Raw genomic sequence first — 23,025 nt, forward strand, 5'->3', positions numbered from 1 at the left:
ATAACAACCTCAATACACCAGACAAAGAAAGGACAACTGAACAAAGGTAACTGAGGACTTAAATACACAGCAACAGGTGAACTTAATTAGTGAATAACTGGCACACAAAAGGAAATTAGGTCAACATGCAAATGCAGAGAACTGAAAAAGAACAGAACCAAACCAAAACACATTGGCCCTCATTTATCAAAAGTGCGTACACCAAATTTCCAGCGTACACCTGGCGTACACCCAAAACCACGGTGACTTTGAGATTTATCAATATGGACGTTGGCGTACGGCACGCTCAAATCCTACGCCAGCTCAGGAGGTGGTGTACGCACGTTTTGAGTGCGGGAATGCGCAGAAAAACAATTCCTAACACCACAAAACGCACTGACAAACTAAAATGATATGATATATTATGACCCACTGTAAAAAACAACAACATAGTAATTATAAACTTCAGTGTTTATTTTTGTGCAACATGGACTTCAATGTTTAATTTGTGTGACTTTACCAAAGCATTTGAATTGTAGGCATATGTATTCCTCCAGTTGCGAGCCTGTGCGCTTTACCTGACATTTCAAGCCTTGTTTATACTTTCGCCTGGCTCCGCAGCGCGAGTCTCCGCAGACTGCGCGCGCACCTCCCCAAACGGACGAGGCGTTTATACTCGACGCGCTCGCCGTTGTACTGTTCTTTGAAACGATGGTTAGGCCAGGGTTAGGCCCAGCAGGTGTGCACGGACTGGGTTCAGTAATGAAAGGCTTTCAATGACCAAAAAAATAATTCAGACTGACAAAATAATAAAAATGACATTCTTCTTCTTTTAAATAATAATAATAATAATAATAATACAAATAATAATAATAACGACATTCTTCTTCAAAATAACAATAAGCGTCATTAATAATAAAAATCTAGAAATCAATTTTGTTTCTTTCCACTTCCCTGGTTTCGCTTTCTCTTTCTCAAAGAAGTTTCTCTTCTTTGCCGTCTTCCGTGTGTCCATGGCGTAAAATGAGGGCGTGGGGGGAGCGGAGACTTGAATATATAGGGGCGTGTTATTCTAATGACGCTCGTTTTCAGCCGCGGCATTTATCAAGCGCAGGTATTGCGTACACCTGGATTTCAAAGGTACGCACAGCTTCATAAATCAGGCGGTGAGAAGAGTGTAAGCATAATCTTACGCCAACATATACGCCCGTTTCTACGCAAGAATGATAAATGAGGGCCAATGAAACTAAGCAGAACAAAACATAATCCTGACACCTGGTGGGAACACCACCAACCAAAACATAACATACTGGACTTTTTCAGCAGAGATACACAGTAACCACAGGCACTGTAGCAGATGCTAAAAGAAGTTCTTAGGGGGAAAGTAATGTGGTTTCCAAAGGTTTTCGATTTGGATGTGAAGAGCAATAAAACATGCTTTCACAAATCTCAGAAAGAGAGAAAGAGAGAGAGAGAGAGAGAGAGAGAGAGAGAGAGAGATCAATCAGATAAGAAAATTAAAAGATTAAAAAAGCCGATGAGTGTTCGCTTGTGCTATTGTATTATAATGTCATCCAAACCTAACCTTTTCTTTCCAACAAGCCTCAGTAGATTTCAAAAATACTTTGAAAATAATCTGGGTGGGCAGGGTGTTTGTTTGTCAGTGTTTGTTCTAACGGCCGAAATCTTCAGCTGCCAACTACATCAGTGGCTAGAGAAAGTAAACAACTGAAAGAAAAGTTATTTTTGAATCTCAGTACAGTCATTTGCCATTTAATCAGAGAATGTCAGACGTGTACCCAACAGCAAGTCAAATGACATCTGAGATCTATTATCAACATCAAAAACCTCATCATCCCTTCATTTTCTATAGCAGTTCATCTATCATCAAAAGGAAGAAATAATTATCAAGTCTGTTATCTCTCATTAAGATCAGATCCATTCGGAAGCATGATGATGATGGCGCTAGAAATAACTTGAGGGTTATAGTAGTTTAACACAAAAAAAACAGCACAAGAGACTGTAAACAAGTTGTTCAGTTTCATAAACTGTGGCTTTCTGTGCTGATCCCCCGCCAAGCACTTGATGGTCCCCCTGCCATGTTTCAGACACCCACAGAGATACGTCCTGTGCCTCCAGCGAACTCCATAACCTCTTCACATTTACCAATTGACCTACGGCACCACCACAAGAGAACGGCAAGCCCAGCATTAATAGAACACAAGCCCCTGTGCTCTGGAAGAGGAGGCTGAGGGGTGTTACTGAGACAGAGACGGGTTGATTTTTATGCCCCCCTGCCAAGCATGTAGATGGAAGATGAATCTCATGATGAACGGGCAGTTCATTCTGTGTCACTCTCAATCTATTTCATTTACACCTTGTGTGAACAGTCCTATCCCCTGCCTGGCAGTGACAAATGCGGTTTATTTATTTATTCAAGAGATTAAAAACAAGATAGACACAAGATCCATGTCCAAAACTGGTATAATGAGTTTTTGTGAATATAACTGCCAAACAAACAATGATCAAGAACTGAAAGTGAGGAAGAAAACATGTACTATTAATTTGGTTCTATCTGTGTGGGCTAAACTTTGATTTGATCCAGAGTTTTCTATCCTTCCACACCTCCAATAACTGCAAACACTCACACGTCTATTAGACCATAGTCCTTACAGTTAAGTACAGAAAATGTCACGCAGAGTATAATGATAAAAAAATAAACCATCCAAAAATTATCATCATTATTTACTCCCCCTCATCACACGTTGAATAATGACTTGCAGTCGATTTGTTTGTCGCACAAAGATATATAGCTTTAGAAAACTGAATTTTCAGTGTCACACAATCCTTCAGAAATCATTTTAATATGCTGATTTGGTACTCTAGTAAAATATCTTATTATTGTGATTATTGTCAATGTTGGAAACAGTTGTGCTTTTTTCATGATTCTTTGATGAATAGAACATTCAGTGAACAGCATTTTTTATTTTTTTTTATTTATTTTTTTACATTATAAATGTCTTCAGAATAAAAATATTAATTTCTTGACAAAAATCATACTGACCCCAAACATTTGTCATTTGGACCAAATAATTTTTCCCTTTTGTGGCTTGACACCCCGCTAGTCACTATGGACTGCTGTTCCGGAATTTAAGATTTTTTAAAATGAAGACTTTTTTTAAAATGTCTCCTCGTACTCAGTGAAAAAAGACTGGATTTGGAACAACATGTGGGTGATTACTGACTGTTCCTTTAATTCCTGATAAATATTTAAAGTAATATTCTCGGTATATAAAAGTTTGTGGTATTGACAAACTGTATTTTCAATTTGTCCCTCAGCTGGAAAAACCATGTATACAACGGAATACTAAGGTGAAAGTACACCCTGTTCACCAACAGGGTTTAAAAGCAGAAATGTGAGGCTTGTATTTTTGTAAAATCATTAACTTGAATTGATCAGTTTCTAAAAATATGATTTTATCAGTAGTATATAGTCATTTTGTGATGGGACTACTTTTCAATAGGGATAATTATATTAATTGGAATTATAAAGATTTCATGTAACTGCACAGAAAATGTTAGTAAGTGAATCCATCCCACTCATCCTAAAAGTGTAATGTTTAAGAGTTATTGTTATACTTTCATAATATAGTTATATATTTTCTGTAGCCTATACTTGCCCTATAGGCTTCCATTATAAGCGCAGTAGCTACTGTCCATGCATTTGATTATTTTTACAAAACTGAAGGAATTGGTCAGAAATATCTTCTGTGCAAATCTACAACATTTACGACATAATCTTCCTTTACGAGGGTAAAAAAAACTCCAATCAAATAAACCTTTAAGATGGAAAAAACTCCCACAGCACCCATCCTGTCTGGTCAATACAGAAGCTACTGCTCCATTATGCTAATGTAATGGAGCCCACAGAGATGAGCAGCATGGAACAAAATCCAGAAATAAACCACCAAAGTAAAAAGACCAGCTCATCATCTCATCACTTGGAGACCTAGTTAGTGGAAGGGAAGGCTAAAACAGGTTTCTAGGCTAGAATCACCATCGGCCAACATACTTTGATGTGACTTTTAATCAGAGTGTGAACATGACTGACTAGAGCGTTGAATGAAGGGTGAAATTTAAATATAACGCATCATACAAATGTAATAAATTTTTTTTAGAATATTAATTCATATGTTAATGAAATTATGGCTATATTCACAAAACCCAAAGGGGTGAATTCACCAAACAGCTGTACCACTTTTAGCATAATTAACACTATGCTAATGTAAATGATGGAGAAGAGCGTTATAACCAGGCATATCAAGTGCACTCATTTTACAGTTTCAGGTGCCTGATTCAGAGAGGTGGATCTACGGTCCCAGATCACAGTAGTAATACACAAAGGGCCCCATTTTAACGATCTGAACGTGTCTCCAGAGCGCAAACGGATCTGCTTGAGCGCGATGTTAAAGTGGGCAAGCAGACCATACGGGACAAGCCGGATTCAACCATATCTTTATGTAATATTAATCTTTTACATTGTAATCCTTTAAAAATATATATATATTTGGCTAGTGTGCTGCTGGACGTCCCTGTGTGTGTAATAAGCAGAGTGTATGCGCGTAACCGCCTATAGGCTCACATTACTAACTCGCTCTTTAAATAACAAAAAAATATTGCGCCAGGTTTTTGTTGGTCATTGGCGCTGTCTTTTTCAGTTGCCTCAAAATAGCAAAGCGCCAACAATGCGTCTGAACACACCTCGTTTTCAGACCTGCACGCCCATGGGTGCACAAATAGGCGCAAATACATTTGCTATTTAAACAACGTGGCGCAGGACGTGAAAAAGATAACTGCGTCAGGCTGAAACTAGCAAAAAACTAGAGACTGCCGTTCGGGATACCAGGGCAGATCGGCCTTCGTGGCCTTTCCGTGAGAGCTTGGCTACTATCGTCAGGGACGAGGGCTCAGGCATGGCGGCGGCCATCTTGGCCGGAGGCGAGGACTCAGACGTGGCATGAATCTCAGGCTGGACAGGCATGACGTGAAGAAGCTCAGGCTTGACAGGCATGACGTGAAGATGCTCAGGCTTGACGGTCATGATGTGAAAAACGTCTCGACGGGACGAGGCTCTGGAAGGGTGGTTTCGACGGGACGAGACTCTGGAAGGGTGGACTCGACGGGACGAGACTCTGGAAGGGTGGTCTTGATGGGACGAGTCCCTGGAAGGGTGGACTCGGCGGGACGAGTCTCTGGAATGGTGGACTCGGCGGGACGAGACCCTGGAAGGGTGACATGGCGTGAACAGTCTCTGGCTCGGCAGGTGTGACGTGAAGACATTCAGGCAGTGTGGCGAGGAAGATGGTTGGTGATGGTGGTTGAGTGGCGATGTAATCATCAGCCTCACCCATGATGAAGGCTGAACCGCCCAACAACAGCACATGATCCAGGTATTGTGCGAATGAACATGGTTTTGCGGCTGAAGCTGGCTGGTGCAGAGGATCGTCCAGTCCAAGCCTAAACACGTTCTTTAGGACGTCATCTGTCCAGTTGACCTCGTATGAAATTTTTAGGAACTTTTCACATATACTTCGATCGGGCGGCCATCATGGAAACGATGGATGTCATGGGTTTCGATGGATGCGGGAAATGCCCAAACTTTAAGTTTAGGGTCTGGTCTTCTGTCATGAAACAGAAGGATTCACACAGGTAAACAACAGGGCCCGTATTCTTAAAGCTTCTAAGAATTCTCTCAGAAAACTCCTAATTTATCTTAAAAACTTCTACATAGGAGTCTTAGCTTGAGAGCGATTCGGGACCGATCTGAGAGCAACTCTGAGCAAGGAAAAGACAAAAACGTTCATCTTAGTGAGGAGGCGGGGCTGACCCCGTTGCTACGTAATAGGTTGCTACGTTTTTTTTTTTTTACAATGCTGTTAATTTCCTATAAGGTATTTGATTGGCTTAGAATGATAAAAATGGTTCCACTCTTTCCAATTACACTGATTGCTGGCATGTCTATTTAACTGGTGGTTTGAATGTTGATTTTAACGTAGCAAACATGGAATCAAAAACAAGAAGGATGAGAAAGCCCGACTGGACAGAGGCACAGTGTTTACTGTTAGCCCAGTTAGTGGATGAACACAAGGTCATCCTTAAAGGAAAATTCGGGCCGGGTGTCACTGCACGGGGAAAGAAGCAGACGTGGGAGCTTATAGCGGTTAATAATACATTTTTAACGGTTCATTCCCCCTGATTGTGCGCACCAGGAAAGCCTGCTATATTCATAAATGCAGTTTTTTGAGCCTGCAAGGTGGAAATGTCCTTTTTTCTTTACTAGGATCTGTTGCAGGTTTGGAAATGGAGATTGAGGCAGATGACTGAAGACAAGTTGTTCTGGTAGGTATCATGCAGGTAAGGAGTCAGGTAAGGAGTCAGGTAAGGAGTCAGGTAAGGAGTCAGGTAAGGGTTCTCTGAGGGAACAACAAGACCAGACAATGGTGAACTGCAGAGGGAAGAGTTATATAGTGCTGGATGATGATCAGTGAAGATTGGTGACAGTGATCTCTGTGATTGGGAAGTGCATGCAGGTGAGGGCCAGGAAGGATGATGGGAAAATGTAGTGAGGACTACGCATACCGTTTACGCATATTTCCTATGTGAACTAGGAATTAAACACTGATTCATCTCAGTAACACCCCTCATCCTCCTCTTCCTGATTCCAATCAGATTGCACCTAATCCAGAAATCCAGATCTGTTTCTCACGAGATGTGTTTTATCCTGCAAGGAAATCTTCATTGCATCCCGTGCACGCTACTCTTTCCCTCATCTGAGAAACACTCAAAAAGACCTCCTCATTAGCCCAACAACAGCAGGCACAGGTCTGTAATTCATTTTAATCCAGTACCACTGCAGTGCTTGTCAGAATGTGAATACATAAGCCGGGCCGCAGCCTGCCACAATTCTTCCAAAACAAAGAGATTTGATTCCATGTTTGAGGGTCTTTGTAGCTCTGTGAGCCTCATGGTGATAGCTCAGAGCATTATTGATGTTCTTCTAGTGTTGGAAAGGACAGGTAATAAAATAAAGAAATGAGCTCTGCCCAAAGCCAGAGCAAACACCACCATCACACAGCTGATGCAACAGAAAACAGAGAGAGAAAGAGAGATAGAAAGAGAGCGAGAGAGAGAGAGAGAGAGAGGTGGCTGCGGACTGAGATATGGCTCAGATATATGAACCTTCTGTCATGAGAGTGATGTCAGAATAAACTGTTCTTATCGCAGAGTGAATATGTGTCATGAATGTGTCACGGGATGATTTAATGAGCTTAAACATGTTTCATCTGTTCTGCTAACAGGGCTCAAACATGTTTGAAGTCTGAAATTTCTACATGCTAGAGGGTTGGATGTGTTATAGGTCAATGCAGTTGCTGGTTTAAATGCTGATTATTTTAAGTGATCCGTACACATGCTGCTTCCAACGGATGAATCAGTGTGGGTGAGGCTGGTGTCATTTTTGATGTGAATGATGACGCCTGAGCGTCCCTTTGACTTCCCAGCCCCCTCTATTACTCCAGGCATAGGATGACAAAGGGAAGTCCACAGGTCACATGACAGAGGTCAATCTCTAGCTCACTTCCTGTTGATGACCTTGCGCTGTATATGGCCAGGGGGGCAGGGTTTCATATTATTTTGAAGCTTCCCCAGGCGCCGCCATTGATTAGCCGACCCCCACCTGCTGTTAGCATTCCATTGACTCCCATTCATTTTGGCGTCACTTTGACGAATAACTTTACATCTGAGGCGTTTAAAGACTCCATTTGTCCATTATTTATTTCTAAATACGAAAATGTATAAAAGGCTCCATTACCTTGTATCTAACGTTATGGCCCCGTAGAAGCAATTTTTGTAAAAATAGGCTAACGATTGCATCATAACCACACGACTCTCTGTCGCACAGTAGAGAGATTACCGTATGGACAGGAGGAGAAGCTCGCGGGCAACGTCATCGTGTACAGTAGATGGCGGTAATACTCCCAAGGAGTGAGCAGCCAGTAACAAGTAAGTTAGTAGTAGAAGAAGAACGCCGTAATCTCAGTTCTCGTGCATGCGTCCTGGCGCTTCCGTGAACTCTCGTCAGAGGCCCACATTGAAGAACACTAATAGTTGGATAAAGTCGTTATTTATGTTGTTTTTCCGCACAAAAAGTATTGTCGTCGCACAAACTTAATGTATAGCCACTGTAGTCACTTGGACTATTTTAACGATGTTTTTAATAACTATTCTGGGCTGACGAGTTTCGGTCCCTCTGAAAGCCTATGGAGGAGTGAGACAACTGTCAGATTTCATCAAAAATATCTTAATTTGTGATCCGAAGATGAACGAAAGACTTACATGGTTGGAACAACATGAGGGTGAGTAATTACTGACAGAATTTTCATTTTTGGGTGAACTAACCCTTTAATAAGATCACAAGGGCGCGTGGCTAATAAGAAACACCTGGGGAGACTAATCAACATTAAACATAACAAGGGGCTGCAAAACATGAAACAAGACTGGGGAACACAGGTTGAAAACATCACAATAATTCAAGCATATATCTGTGTAGGAATCTTGTGAAAGTATGATCCAAGAATGCATGATCCAGCCAGTCGAGAAAAGTAACCAGTGTATATTAAAAGCACTTTTTAATGACCCTAAATGATCTACACGAGCACAAACAAAAATAGTCATCTTCCTCTTGTGTGTTTGTGATTTATTGCATTTATACCAGCTTTAATCTGAATGTGTTCCTTCAGCTGAATGACGTTTATTTGATATCTTTATGCGAGTAAATGTACTGTATGGATATTATCTGGCAGAGTGCGGTTGCGGAGGGCTTTGTGCTCTCAGTGCAGTCAGCTATGAATCTTGCAACTCATGTAGCGCTTTTGACGTTGAGCCACACACTAATCTGGGCATTTCTGACAGCAATCTATAGAGAATCACCTCTGTGGGTTTTTGAAGATCAGCACAACAAAACCTAGAAGAAGTGACTGAGGATATAAGACTATTATAACCTCTCTAGAAAATAATTTAAATGCACCATTGAATTTGCAGTTTGGAGTAATCACATAAACATTAGCATCTTTAATTACTCTGTACTCTGTACTCACGCGTGTTGATCTTTTGCAGAGAGATGTGTTTCTCTAGCTGTCTGCGCAGTTTGACTTCTGCTCCATACTTTCCGGTGGTGCCATTATCAGCCAAAATGAAGTGGGAGTGTAGGCTGTTGAGTACTGTAAGCTTACTAAGAGGGTTAGACATTGTCTGGTACGGCCGGACCACCTGCAATACACACAGCATGAAGTAAAAAGAGGCTGTCCAGGGATGTTCAGGATATGAAGAATGACACAATAGTAACAGTGGCATGTTACAAAAAACAGAGTGGCATGCACAAGTGATCAGAGGACAGAAGATAAAACATTCAGTAAACATAGTGAAAAACTTGGGGTCAAAAAATCTGAGACCACTAGTAGAAATGGTTTTAATTTGGCATATTTATAATATAATAAAAATAAATAACTGAATACAAGTAGTATATAAATAATATGTAAAAAATAAATATTGTAATATATAAAATGAATATATACAAAATTATAAATACATAATTAATATTGTTAAAAAAAAATGAAATGAACATGAATTTCAAAACGTTTTAGTATTTTAGTTGCTCCCCTTTTTGCCTTGTGCTTCAATGGAAGCAAGAACATCTGACTGTCTTTACAAATAGTCACGTGATCAATGCCACAAATTTGCTTATTTGATCAGTGACCTAGAAATAGTAAACACATAGTGTCTTGTTTTTTTAAAAACATCAGCTCTAAAACATTCACTGCATGAGATATCCGACCAGACCAGACCAGACTAGAGAGAGTGGAGGGGTTGAGTGGGGCTTTGAGAGAGATTGAGAGAAAGACAGAGCCGAAATTGTGTATGAGTAAGGGGGGATAGAAATCAGTGGTTATAAATAAAAAATGATTCTATCTCTGTGTCTCAGTTGTGCATCAGTCCTCAGAGACACACGGACAAGCTGAGGTGAAACTGAGTAGATATATGTAGTGGCTCACACACAAATTATTTATAGAATTCTACATGACACAGAATACATGCAGAGACAACATGAAAATCATCCTGTTGTGATCTGGAGATTTGATTTTGTGAATTCCAATGAATATATCAATTTGACTATTTCATTATTATTTAACGAAAGCACATTTTGTGAAATCTGCCATGATCCAAGCCAGATAAAGTCTTACTGGTCATTTAGAAAAATATAATATAATATAATATAATATAATATAATATAATATAATATAATATAATATAATATAATATAATATAATACTGTAGGTTTAGTAATTCAATTTATCTGTAGTCGAGTCACTTACATCTTTGCCCACCAGGTCTTCCTGGTTCTCCACAATCCCCCAGGGGGCAATGCCAATAGTACAGATCTTCCCCCTCGATTTGGAAGCGTGGTCTTTCAGAGCATCACCAACATGCCTGATGACTCCTGAAGAGACAGATAATAACAGAGATAACAGATTCTCAGTGTGAGAGATATCACACAAGGCATCATGGACATTGAGATGAGTACACAGTTACACAGACATCTTCATCCGCCATTTATCTCTCTAAGAATTTAGATAGTATCAGACTATAATACTGACTAGCATTGCTCAGAATCTTAATAAGAGTAATCTACTCAGAATCTTAATTAAACTGAAAGATACATTAACACCTCGTACACACCAGTGTTAACTCCTCCAGTGAAGATCCAGGCCCCAGTGGTCATGGCAGCCTTGATTAGACCCTTGCCAAAGACTTGCTTGAGTTTGGGCTGCAGCTCGAAGTTCTGAAGTCCTCCATGAACAGAGATGAGCAGCTTGGGAAGCTCCAGTTGCCACTCCTTCGTCATCAGATGCAGCAGTAAGTCTGGCTTAGTGTCAAAAGACACTCGTACATACTGACAAAACATAAAAGTAGAATTATGACATAATCGTGAGACAATCTTTAACAGTACATATAAGATTTTACACTACCATTCAAAAGTTTGGATTTGGAGTCTGTAAGATTTTTTGTTATTTCTGAAAAAGGCTATTATGCTGATCAAGGCTGCATTTGTTATGTATTGTTTATTGTATAAATCATTACAATTTATGTGATATTATTACATTTTAAAAGAACAGTATTCTATTTGAAAATATTTTGTGATGGCAAAGTCTTCAGTGTCACATGATCCTTTAGAAATCATTCTAATATGCTGATTTAGTGCTCAAGAAACATTTATTATTATCAATCTTGAAAACTATGCTGCTTAGTACTTTTGTGGAAACCATTCAGGTATGTCAAGCTGTACTTGCTGGGATTTAAATCAACATGCAGGTCAACTTTGTGTTCCTCTTAAATGACTTTCATTTTCCGATAATGACAGTAGTATAGTGTTAAATAACAGCCACATTTCTGGTACATAATGTCTACTTACCAATATTCAATAAATTTCCAATTAATAAAATAGTTTTGCTCCCTACATTTTCATCTGCAGTCTTATTGAGTAAGACTTACTGAGTATGTCCTCTGAGTTACTGACTTTATGGCTGTAAAATGGATGATATTTTGAAGCTCAATCTGGCAGGATCAACATATATTAATAATAAATGTATTGCAAAAGGTTCTAAAAGGTTCATGAATATTTTATCAGAGTTATTTTGAGCACTTTGAGCATCAAACCATTGTTAATAAGAGACTAAATGCATCTACCATTGCTTTGTTGGAGTGTCCACCTCCCTGAAACTCAATGGTTCCAAAGGCGTCAGTGGGACTGAGCTGGGTGTGCTTGCTGATGGACCACTTCTCTGACAAGCTGTCATTCTTTGGCACACGATCTGACTTCTCATTCTGATTGGATGAGATGCTGGGGGGCAGGCCAACATGTTGACCAATTAGACGGCCACAACAGCACCTGTGACATAAGACACAACCCGTAAAAAGAGTGTGAAATTGGTCAAAAGAAAGAAGGTCAAAACTGTCAGGAAGTGATCTACAAAATCCTTATTTGCAGATTTTATTAAAGGTTTTAGAGAGGCTTTGAGATTTACATTTCTCTGCCAGATTAATTACAGCGAAGCTAACAAATTCTTCACATTTTTAAAAACAGTCTAAAAGAAGCATTTCGAAAACAAGATCTTCTTTACAAGCGTTTACTTCAGCAATCTGTAGTGATTCTTTAGATGCTCTAACAGTTTCGAACAAGGCCACACTAATGAAGAATGATTTCTCTTTCATTAATAGTATCTAAAAGCAGCTTAAATCTGCTATTTGTTTGTTAAAAATTCACCTTGTGCAGAGACTACAACAGTGGTGGCGGTACTCACCTATGGGGGTCTTTGGTGCTTACAATAATGTGCACACATTCTCTCTTGCTGAAAGCTCTTTCTATCCATGATTTCTGTGCCTGGGGAGAAACACAATATGTATAAGTTACAGAAATCACTAGAGGGCTTGCTTCCTGCATCCACTAAAGAGACCAGTAAATCCCAAGCAAAAAATAAATAAATACAATGTACACATTTCACCAGCCTCTTTACATTGCAGCACCAGGAAGTGGTGCTTTATTGTACTTTAGGCCTATTTGATCATGATAACCTATTCGCCAATTGTTGTTCATTCAGAGTTATAATTTCTATACTACATATAAAAATAGTACATAGTTTTTATGATTATGAACTGGTCTCTTGGTTTACGTTTAACTTTTTGAAGTATTTTAAATAAATTATTATTTATTATTGCCACCTTATTTTTTAATCATAGACACTATTGTTTTCTTTTTTTATTCCTGTCAGTGCTTTTGTTATGTGTATTGATGCTTTGGCAATATTGTGAGTATAACAATCATACCAACAAAGAACATGTAAATTGAACTTTTAATGCTTTTATTTAAAGGTATTACAGGCCCCGCATTTACAAATGAACACGCTGTCTGTTTGCATGAGTGGCTTGCTCTAATTCAACACAACAGCAGCACCGTCTGTGAACGCACCTCAAAAACAGCAAGTGGTTACACAGGCACTTACCCCACAACTAGACTTCCCATGGTACACCATTACTCTTATAAAAAGCTAGCCTGAGGTAGAGAGGGAGGTGGTACTGGGGTTTAGCTTTTACAGGAAAACCCCCATGTGATGACTCAGTGAATCCAGGGCGCATCACTGACAACCCACATTCACACATTGTTACGCCAACATGAACATGGATAATGTAGATCTGACTGAACTCAATGCTTTCTGACAGAGCTGCTGTGAGAGCAGCTCACTGCTCTGCTGTTGGTCAAAAACAATGCATTAACATTTCTTTTTTGAGGTCTGAGAGACCCCAAGGCTATTTTAACTGTTTAAAAAACATAATTAACATTTAAGAATAGGATTGACACTTCACAACCTTTACTCATCTTATGAGAACTAATTATAAACAATAAAGTTTCATATTTGGAATGTTACATTATTTATTGTTCCACAGAACTGAATTATAAAACACCAACTAATGTTATATATATATAAAACACTTAAAAATAAAATAAATTGTTTTAAATGGTACACTTTTTTTTTACAACGTAGGCATCACAAAATTAAAAATGAAAGCATAAAACATACTAAAAATGTTACAAATAAAATTTTAATTTTGAAATTTAAATTGAGATACATTTGAAAGATTTTAAAGACTGTGAGTGTTAGATGATGCAGATGTAATCTAAATCTAAAAATAGCTGGCTCATATAGTTTCATTTTTATTTCAGTTTTTAGTTATCAGGTTAAACTAAATGAAAATAAGAAATGTTGCCTTGGCAACAAGCTGAATTAAAGTTAAAGTTTATTATTATTATTATTATACTTACAGCATTGTGTTTCTCGAACCTTAATATTAAAAAAATACAATCAAAAGGGTTAACAAAAACCAGCTTCTTGCAGAGCCAAATGTGCTGATATTAACAGTCAAGCAAAAGAGAGGTAAAATAGTTCCGGAAGTAACACCCGAATTATATTAAACCCAACTGGGATCCCTAGACGTGATATCTCTGTAATTCTGCTCAAGTGTGATGAACATAATCAGTTTAGTCTCCAGTGTATTCCTGTGTGTGTTTTTAATGCGATAACGCACCAGGTAAGCTACTGTATATCGCTGTCTCCAGGTGATGTCAGAAAATGCAGCACACATTCAAAACAATTATTAGTTGAAAAGACCTCATAAACTTCTAATATACTTATTTTCTTTTGCTCTTATCTTGTTTGTGAGAGTTGACACGATTCATATGGATCTCCAGTCACAGCGGAGAGCTGTCAAAAGCTTGTGGTGTAATTACGATTTGTCCTCAGGATTGGCGCCCTGAGAAGCAAAGAACAGCTTTGCTCCTTGTTGGATATATCTCAAAATCTATAGGGGATCTGTGCCAACAGGTAATGTTTTGGAAGGTGGAGCACTTGGACATGTAGACAACGAAAGCCCCCCCCCAAAAATCAATATATTATGAATATATATATCAATATATAATATATTATGCAATATAATATGCATCAAAATATGATCAAGTAAGTGCAAATAGGAAATGGAAATAGGAAATAGGTATTGGTATATAATGCATGTATCAATGTAATGAAATTTAACAGCAAATTCATACTGTCAGAAGTTAAATAGTCTATCAAAGTTAGCGCTCATTAATAACTTTAAAATTAGCACTTTATTAATGACTTAAAATAACTTACTTTTGCAGCCAAATTCTTATATTAAAAATGAACTTTTGACTTTTCTAAAATGTATATCATCAAATGTATAATAATTTAATTTCTTATAATAATTGTAATTATTATAATATCATATTAAATCATTAGAAATTACCTGCTCTTATCGTCATCTTCATAAATAAATCCAGAAGTAAGAAACCCATCATCATTTTGCAATCCAGAAATTCACAGCTGCAGCTTCTGCTCTGTTGAAAGGCCGGGGACTTTAGAGGCCAAACACACATGCTTGTGGCCTTGTTAGCTGAACTCAAATGTGTTTGGACTTCAGGATTAATCCCTTCTGAAAGTCTCACAGACGAAAAAAAAAAAAAAGTCAGGACGCCCCCCTCAAATCCTGTTCCGCTAACCCAATTTGACACCCCTACAATAACAAACTCCCAACAGCGGCATCCAAATGGGAACATCCATGTTTCCCTCTCTCTCAATCATACACACATTTGTGACACATTTAAACACACTTTTTCTTTGCATTGGTTGTCTAGAAAATCTTAGCATGATTATTCTGACTTAACCTGTGGTTATGGTCAGTGTCTGTCCCTTCAACAGAGGGCCTGTCAGAATCATCTCACACTTCTGTGCATCAGCAAAATCCTTTACAATCACCTCACACAACACCAACAACTAATTATACGGGGGAGGATCAAAGTATCGCTTGGTTGAGCGGCGATTAACAATGGCCATCACCTTCTTTTTTTGACATATGGTAATTATATCAGCCCTGCTGAACTTACATAACACCCCCAATGTATTTATTAAAATAAAGCACACACACACACAGTGCGGATACACCACCTGTCACCTGTGTGAAAAGATGTCAGTCTGAAACAGATGGAATCCTCTAAGCTGTCCATCATGCTTCTCCTCCCGGTTGAGCAGCTCAAAGACTGATGGGAAAGAAACCTGTGGTGAGGGTAAGACCTCATATATATATATATATATATATATATATATATATATATGTGTGTGTGTGTGTGTGTGTGTGTGTGTGTGTGTGTGTGATCTAATTTTTAGCATAGCATATATAATATTCTAATTTTACATTTGTACTTTAGAGGGGATGTATATAAATTACAGGAGGTGTAAAGTAAAAGTAAAATATACTTATTACATCAACTCAACTTGCTATTAATTGCATGTTGCAAATATTGCAGTTAAAATCTGAAATTGTGTCACTTTCATTTTACCATGTCAATTTATGGGCTGAATACATTTACTGAAAACATTTAATTTGTATATAAATTTATTTATTTATTTGTATAGCTCTTTTTAAACATTTAAAAAAAGAAATTACTACTGTGAAGATGAGCAAAAGCATTTTGACAAAATAGAAAAAATCAAGAATAATAAAAATATAATAAAATAATTAAAAAAGTACATAAGTATAATAAATATGATCTATACATTAGAACTAAATAAGAATATATAATATAAAATAAATAAAATATTAAATAACTCTCTTGCTCCTCTATTTTTGAAACAGCTGAAAACTGTTAGTGGTAACTCCTGCCTCCAGTATCCCCCTGCTCTCTGCCCTGGCCCCTACTGAGGTGTTGGGATCTCAATAAAGGCACTCTGCTGAGAGTTCATTTAATGTAGATTAGAGTTTAATTTCCCCACTGTTTAGCCTAATTAAAGCCACTGGAGATTAGTTAAAGACAGTTTATACAGGGGCATTGCAGGATCGAGTATGGCAACATTTATAACATAACAGAAGAGAGCAGCACTTTTGTACAGGGAATAGAGAGTGCTACTCAGGTTAAGCAGTGAAAGATTAATAATTTAATTTGAGGATTATTGGCATCAGCATTCCCCATCTGAGCACAAGAGAGACATTGCAATATTTCTAGGTAATGTTCAATTTGCTAGTGATCTCTGGTAGCAGTGCTCCTTAAAGCTCCTTTGCAAAAAGAAATGCAGCACTGGCAAGCTACATAATGCAGATTAACTAATATGGTAAATGATCCTATGATATGCTGAGTTGATAAAAAAAAAAAAAGTGTATTATGATTTACAATTAAATGAGTAAAATTGTAAATAGTTGTGCTGTTAAACTATATGATCCTAAACTACATAAACATCTAATGTGCTATGACCATAAGCCTGAGTTTAGGATAGATGTGATCATGACAATCTTCTTCAGGCACTGAAATACCTGTAAATGGATTTTGAAGCCTCCGCAGAGGACAGATCAAGATGTTTTCACAGGAAAAAAAGAGAAGGCACAAGAAGAGGCTTTTAAGTTCCATTTGGTCTGGAATTAGCTGAAAGCTTTTAGCAACTGCAAGGTCACAAAGAGGTAACATGAATTTACTCTGAAGGTTCATTGCTGAAATTTGCATAGAAAGCTGATTGCATGATTACGGTTAGCAGATTCACAAACACCCTATACAAACACATACAACAGCTTTCCACTTTCACGGTTTTGTTGAATATTGGAAAGCGTGGAAATCATGTGTAAAGGTAGAGACTATTGACGTATACTTCACTTGAGAACAGAAAAAACGCTTTTACAACAACCAAACAAACCTTTACGTTTTGATGGTGAACAACACTGCTATAATAGTCCACTAGACTAGCATCGAACTACCATTAATCTGCAAATTCAAACTGATTATTACGGATGGTATTTTAACAGTGATCAAACAGACTCCAATCCATATTTAAACCAGTAGTGTGGAAGAGTCCTAGTTCCTTTGCACAACTTAAATACAGCACTAACATGACTTTACAGGCACAAATGGTCACATAAACAGACACACATTCTCTCTTTCACATACACATTCAATATCTGAAAATATAATCACAGGGCTACCCACCCCTGTTCATTTTGACAGGCCCTCTCATGCTCTCTTCCTTTTCAGTATCCTGCAGCTTAGCTGCTTACTTTGGCATGAAAACAAGCAAGGGATCAGGCTATCCATGAGAGATATGTGTGTACATGTGTGTGTCTGTGTGCTTTGTGTGTGTAATACACCCAGCTTTAGTAACTAGCCTAAACGGTTTGTTCTGTGGTTAACTGGACATTTCAAAACATTGCAAAGAGTATTGCCCAGAGTTACATCATTTACCAAAGATGATTTACAAAATGTCCAAAGCTGATGGGTTTCAGAACAAACCCTCTTGAAATGATGCAGAACAAGTAAAGCATACTGTAATAAGGCAATGTATTTCCCAATATTCTTTAAAAAAGCTGTGACAGTAATTAACACATAAAGGCAATCATAGGTTCCCCTTACACCCATAGCATTAACATGAATTTTGTATCCAGTTAATATCTGGATATTTGATAGTTAGATTGCATATATAACTTCATTCAAATGTGTCTCTATTAGAGCTGCACGATTCTGGATACAATGAGATCATGATTCAAATAGAGATCCCGATTCTCCTATGATTCTGAACAGACAACTAAACAAAATTGCATGTAATTTACTAGCAGTTCTGACAAAATATGAATTGCTGCAGTTTATTTAAATATGATTAATGAATTTGAATGAATAAAAAAAAAAATCGGTTTTAAGGAATGATTCATAAATACTTCACTTGTTTCAAGACTGGATGAATCAGTGGTTTTAAACAAATCTTTTGAGTAAATGATTCAATGACAAATATATTTTTAGCAGTCACTTGTCACCATCTACTGGTGTAATGATGTAATTGACACCAACATGCAGATGTATACATATATATATATATATATTGCAGTTTGGATGCTTTCATTGTGATTATACAGGCTGGGTTTATAAAATTGACAGCATATCTTTAGGGAATTTGAAACAAAGCTTGCCTCTTTCCAACTGTAATCGCATGTATTTGTGATGATTATATTGCCCAAGAGTAAAAAAAAAAACCCCAAAAAACCTTGGATTAAACACACTTGTTACAGACACATCGCAAAGTGGAAGGATTTTAACGTTGTGAACAGCACTGAGCGGAGTTTTGCTGCTGTAGTGGACATTCGCCATAAAAGACACAAGCGAATGGTTGTCATTTAGAAATAAGATAGTGTGCACGTCAGTAAATTAGGGAATGAACTTGCGCTCCCAGGGGCGATTCAGCGAAAAGAGGCGGCGTGTTCCGGCGCAAACGTTCCCTGGTGCTATTTTGCAGTTTCAGAAAACAATTTATTCGCTTTATTCAGATGCTATTTTAAGGGCGCATGCTTAGCCACAATGTAGCGTGTGCACAACGCGCATACACTTTGCTTCTCTCAGGAAAATATTAAAATATTACCACACAAGGGAAATCATTGTGGTGTCCATGAAGATGTGAAAAAATAGGCATAAATCTAGTTTACACATTTACCCAAATTTTTATACGCCTGTTTAACCAAAGCTAATTTGGCTCCTCGGCTGTGAACCGCTCCTGGCGTGCGCCTGGCAAATCCTTCTTTTGAATGTGAGATGACGCTCTGATTGGTTTATTTCACGTTACGCCACACCTATAACGCCATTACGCCACGTTACGCCACACCTATGAGTGATGTAGCTACTTAAAACCAACCCATTTTAGATTTCCGAGATCCGCCCACAAAGTTACTTGCATTTCGCGTTTGATACTTAAAATAGGGCCCAATGTGTTTTTGGTGAATTTACATCTGACTTTTTTTAAGATTTATTTTTGGTATTGTTGCCTTTTTAAATTAAATTGGAAAGAGGACAGAAAGCAAAGTGGGAGGTGTAATTGGGAAAAGACCACAAGCTGGGATTCGAACTTGGGCCGCCTGAAGCGCAACAGCACTAACTGTCATAGTGCTGCCAACAAGGCCATCACTCCCATATACAGTACATCTGATTTTGAATGTGGTCAAATGTGATCCGATCATCGAAAATGCATGTCTTAGATTTAGCTAGTAGACCGGTGTCAATGAATTAATTTCATTTAGCAGAGGCCTTTAAAAAAGGAAATCTGTGATTATTTTCTAATGCTTTGCCATAACACCCAAGTATAGAAAGTGTTTAATTTTAAAGCACTAGGAAGCTCTACACATTTATTTACGGATGCGCTCGTGTTACACAATAACAGCAGTGTTCTGAAGCCAATTCAATCAGCTTTCGATTTCAAACGTACAGGCTCTCCTGGCTCACAATGAAGTGCTGTATTACTTGAGAAACCTGAGCAACCTCTATCAAACAAAGGCTAACAAACATAAGCTGGTATAAAATCCTGCCAGTTCCTGAGAAATGCAAATCCCTGTAGGCAGAATAGGATTAGCGTGTATAAAATAATGACCATAACTTGGCTGAGTATCTTCTTGAAATAATAGACGAATGTCACACGATGTGAAAGGAGAGGTAGATAAAGAAAAATAAGTTACAGACTATGAGCGAAGTTTGTGTGAATGCAAATAAGCTAGTAAGTGTGTGCGTGTGTGTGTGTGTGTGTGTGTTGTTTAGGGAAAGCGATAGGCACACATAAGCAGTAATTAAGTGACTAAGGCAGGGAGGCACAGCTTGTTTTATCCACGTCGGGGACAATCCATCTGTAGACCTGCAAAATAAGCAAAGGCTCCCTTTCCCATAGGCCTCCCCGGTCCCAGAATGCGCTACCTCAACCAGCTCTTAATCACTTGTGGCATGACCATTCTGCCTTTCTGCAATGACTACATGAGGACCTAATTCTCCCTGCCTATCCGAGAAAGAGACAGAGAGTGAGAACAGCTACACTTCAGTGCTGCCATTATCACAGCATTGCTACAAAATGATAAGTGTTACAGTAGATGAAGGTTGTCAGGAACGCTCTCTCTTCTTGGCAGAAAGATGAAATATTAATCTTTCAGCAGCGGACAGATTGGCAAAGCCTTGTGACGGGATCTAAGTCGACCAAAATGTAGAACATTGTTTAGCCTGGCAGGAAAAGATGATTGATGATTACAGCATATGGTGTTGTTTGGTACCTGCTTATGAATACAGCCTGGAGTAAAGTAGACCTATATTTACGCATCGAACATACACACATACTGAGTTCTTGCTATATTATATAACACTTTTTTGGAATGTCATACTGTAGCATTCAAATGGCTTTTTATAATGTATGTTACTCCACTCTACACAGCGGTTTGCAAGTGCTTTACGACTGCATTGGAAGCCTGACACCCCTATAATTATTTATTTATTTTTTAAATGGTAAATATCATGTCACTCATCTATGTATAAATAATCTATATATATTACAGGTCACTTGAATAAAAGTGTATATGGTATCACAACAGCACTACTGTGTTGTTTGTGATCAACTTACATGAATCTGAGCAGGATTCTGTGTGTAAGAATTTGAATCCAATTTGAATCCAAATTTGAATGTAATGAAGTCAAAGAAACTTATATACTTATACTTTGTGACTAGAAAAACAGTGTTTAAATTATAGAACTTCAGAATGATCGAAAGATAGAACGAACAAACAATAGATAGATAGATAGATTTAAAATTGGACAGCCAATTATTGAAAAAGTGACATACTGTACATGACTGTCAGGCCCTGTCATTTAGAAACACTATAGTACACGGAGGGCTAGGGTTACGTTTATGGTTGGTTTATAAGAATGTTTGTCAGAAACAAGCTTTCTTTAAATTACAGGGTTTGGGCTGTATCTTACTCCACCTGCAGGGTTATGCATTCCAGTATTTATGTGTGTATGAGATGACATATGTTTTGTTTATAAAGCTTAAAATGCAACATACAATAAATGCTATACAGTGTGCCTAATGGTGTGACCCAGTCACCCTATCTCACATACACAAAGCCATAAGTGATATTCTACCATACACCCACTTGCTGTACAGACATGTAACCGGCTTCCAGAAATGAAATATGGACTCGTTTTGTGTTTGAGAAATGTCTTCAACGTGTCAATACAAACATCTGTTTTTCTAGGGTACACTGACGACTTTAAGTCACAAGGGTCATTGGAACCGATAGTTTGAGTGACCATTTCGTAGTTAAAGACTTTACTTTACTTTCCTGTTTATAGTTAGAGCCTGGCCAAATCTAACCTTGAAGAAGCTGTGTGTGTGTGTTATAGTCTTCTTGGTTACAGGTTAAAGGCCCACTGAAGTGCCTTGGCATGCGCAGCTTTGTATGATGCATAGACGTAATTTGAATGGCTCCTCCCCTTTTCCAAATAACCAATAGCAATTAGTTTACCTCAGAGACTGCATGTTGTACTTGACAGCACCATGGAAGCGAATCTGAGCACTGATGATAAGTTGGATTCAATAGTAGAGGTGTGAATAAATTCTAGCCATTTCATTCCTAACCAACAGTTGGAAAACGGAATAAAACTCGAGCAACCGAACACACATCTCCAACCAGTGGCGTAATTTTGTTTTAAAAAGTGGGTGGGACAGGTGTGTTTGGGGGGGGGGGGGGGGGGGGGGGGGGTGGTGGTGGGTGCTATACAATGCTAAAATATAAGTACAATATATGTGTACAATAACAATTTTTGTAAAAAATTGGTTTTTAATTTGTCATTTAATGAAATCTCCGCAACGCCGATAGATTGAACCGCACATCCGAGTGAAGACTATGTGCGAGCCACAAGAGAACACTGTATCCGCACCACTGATAGCAGCAGCAATGAGCTCAGCAGCTTGATTTAAAAAAACAACACATTTTAGCGTTAGAACACCTCTTATTTGACAAACGAACGAAATGAATGCCCTGCTAGTCAACTGGAGATGTTTTATTTATTTGTATTAAAGCTGCATTCAGTAACTTCGGGATTTCTTCGCTGTATTCTCGCTTTTTGCTCGCAGGTTTCTCTCTAGAGCTCCCCCCACAGCTTTGGAATAGATATTTGACAACACTGTTGTAAAAACTCGTTGGCTATTCTCAGACACCAGAGGCTAGTAGATCAACGACATCAAAGCAGATGGGACATTCTTTAAAACGTCTTCTTCATTTGGGTTCGAACAGCGCGAGGGAGCGCAATAATGACGGCATTTTAGCAGATTTCTTTTGGCCGTAAAGCAATTGTTTACATCGCGAGACCTGATATCACGCGAGACTTCCTGACGCGTTGGCCGGCGGCCCGTCACCCCAAAGTTGCAAGTGCGTATTTTCCGCTCATGGGCACCAGGGGGGTGCGAAACGACCACCATTCAACCCGAAATAAGTATTATAACCATGCCAATGACTCCGAAGCTGTTCAGTTAAGGTAAAAAAGTTACTTAGTTCACCTTTAAGTACATCCGTGCTGCGAGTTGTTTC

At 38.4% G+C, this 23,025-nt stretch overlaps 1 protein-coding gene across 5 annotated transcripts in view; it reads right to left on the reverse strand.

Moving 5' to 3' along the window:
* The window catches only part of trpm3 (transient receptor potential cation channel, subfamily M, member 3), a 155,408-nt gene that overhangs the window by 59,961 nt on the left and 72,422 nt on the right, over nucleotides 1–23,025 (reverse strand). For all 5 annotated transcript variants that reach the window (XM_084412941.1, XM_084412940.1, XM_084412938.1 and 2 more), the window contains 5 exons: nucleotides 12,396–12,475; nucleotides 11,782–11,983; nucleotides 10,774–10,987; nucleotides 10,410–10,534; nucleotides 9,135–9,306 (listed from right to left, as the gene is read on the reverse strand). In XM_084412941.1, coding sequence (XP_084269067.1) covers nucleotides 9,135–9,306; nucleotides 10,410–10,534; nucleotides 10,774–10,987; nucleotides 11,782–11,983; nucleotides 12,396–12,475 — 793 coding nt within the window. The remainder of the gene's footprint in view (nucleotides 1–9,134; nucleotides 9,307–10,409; nucleotides 10,535–10,773; nucleotides 10,988–11,781; nucleotides 11,984–12,395; nucleotides 12,476–23,025) is intronic.

Source organism: Rutilus rutilus (genome assembly GCF_951802725.1).
Source record: "Rutilus rutilus genome assembly, chromosome: 7".
In the NCBI taxonomy this organism is placed as follows: Eukaryota; Metazoa; Chordata; class Actinopteri; order Cypriniformes; family Leuciscidae; genus Rutilus; species Rutilus rutilus.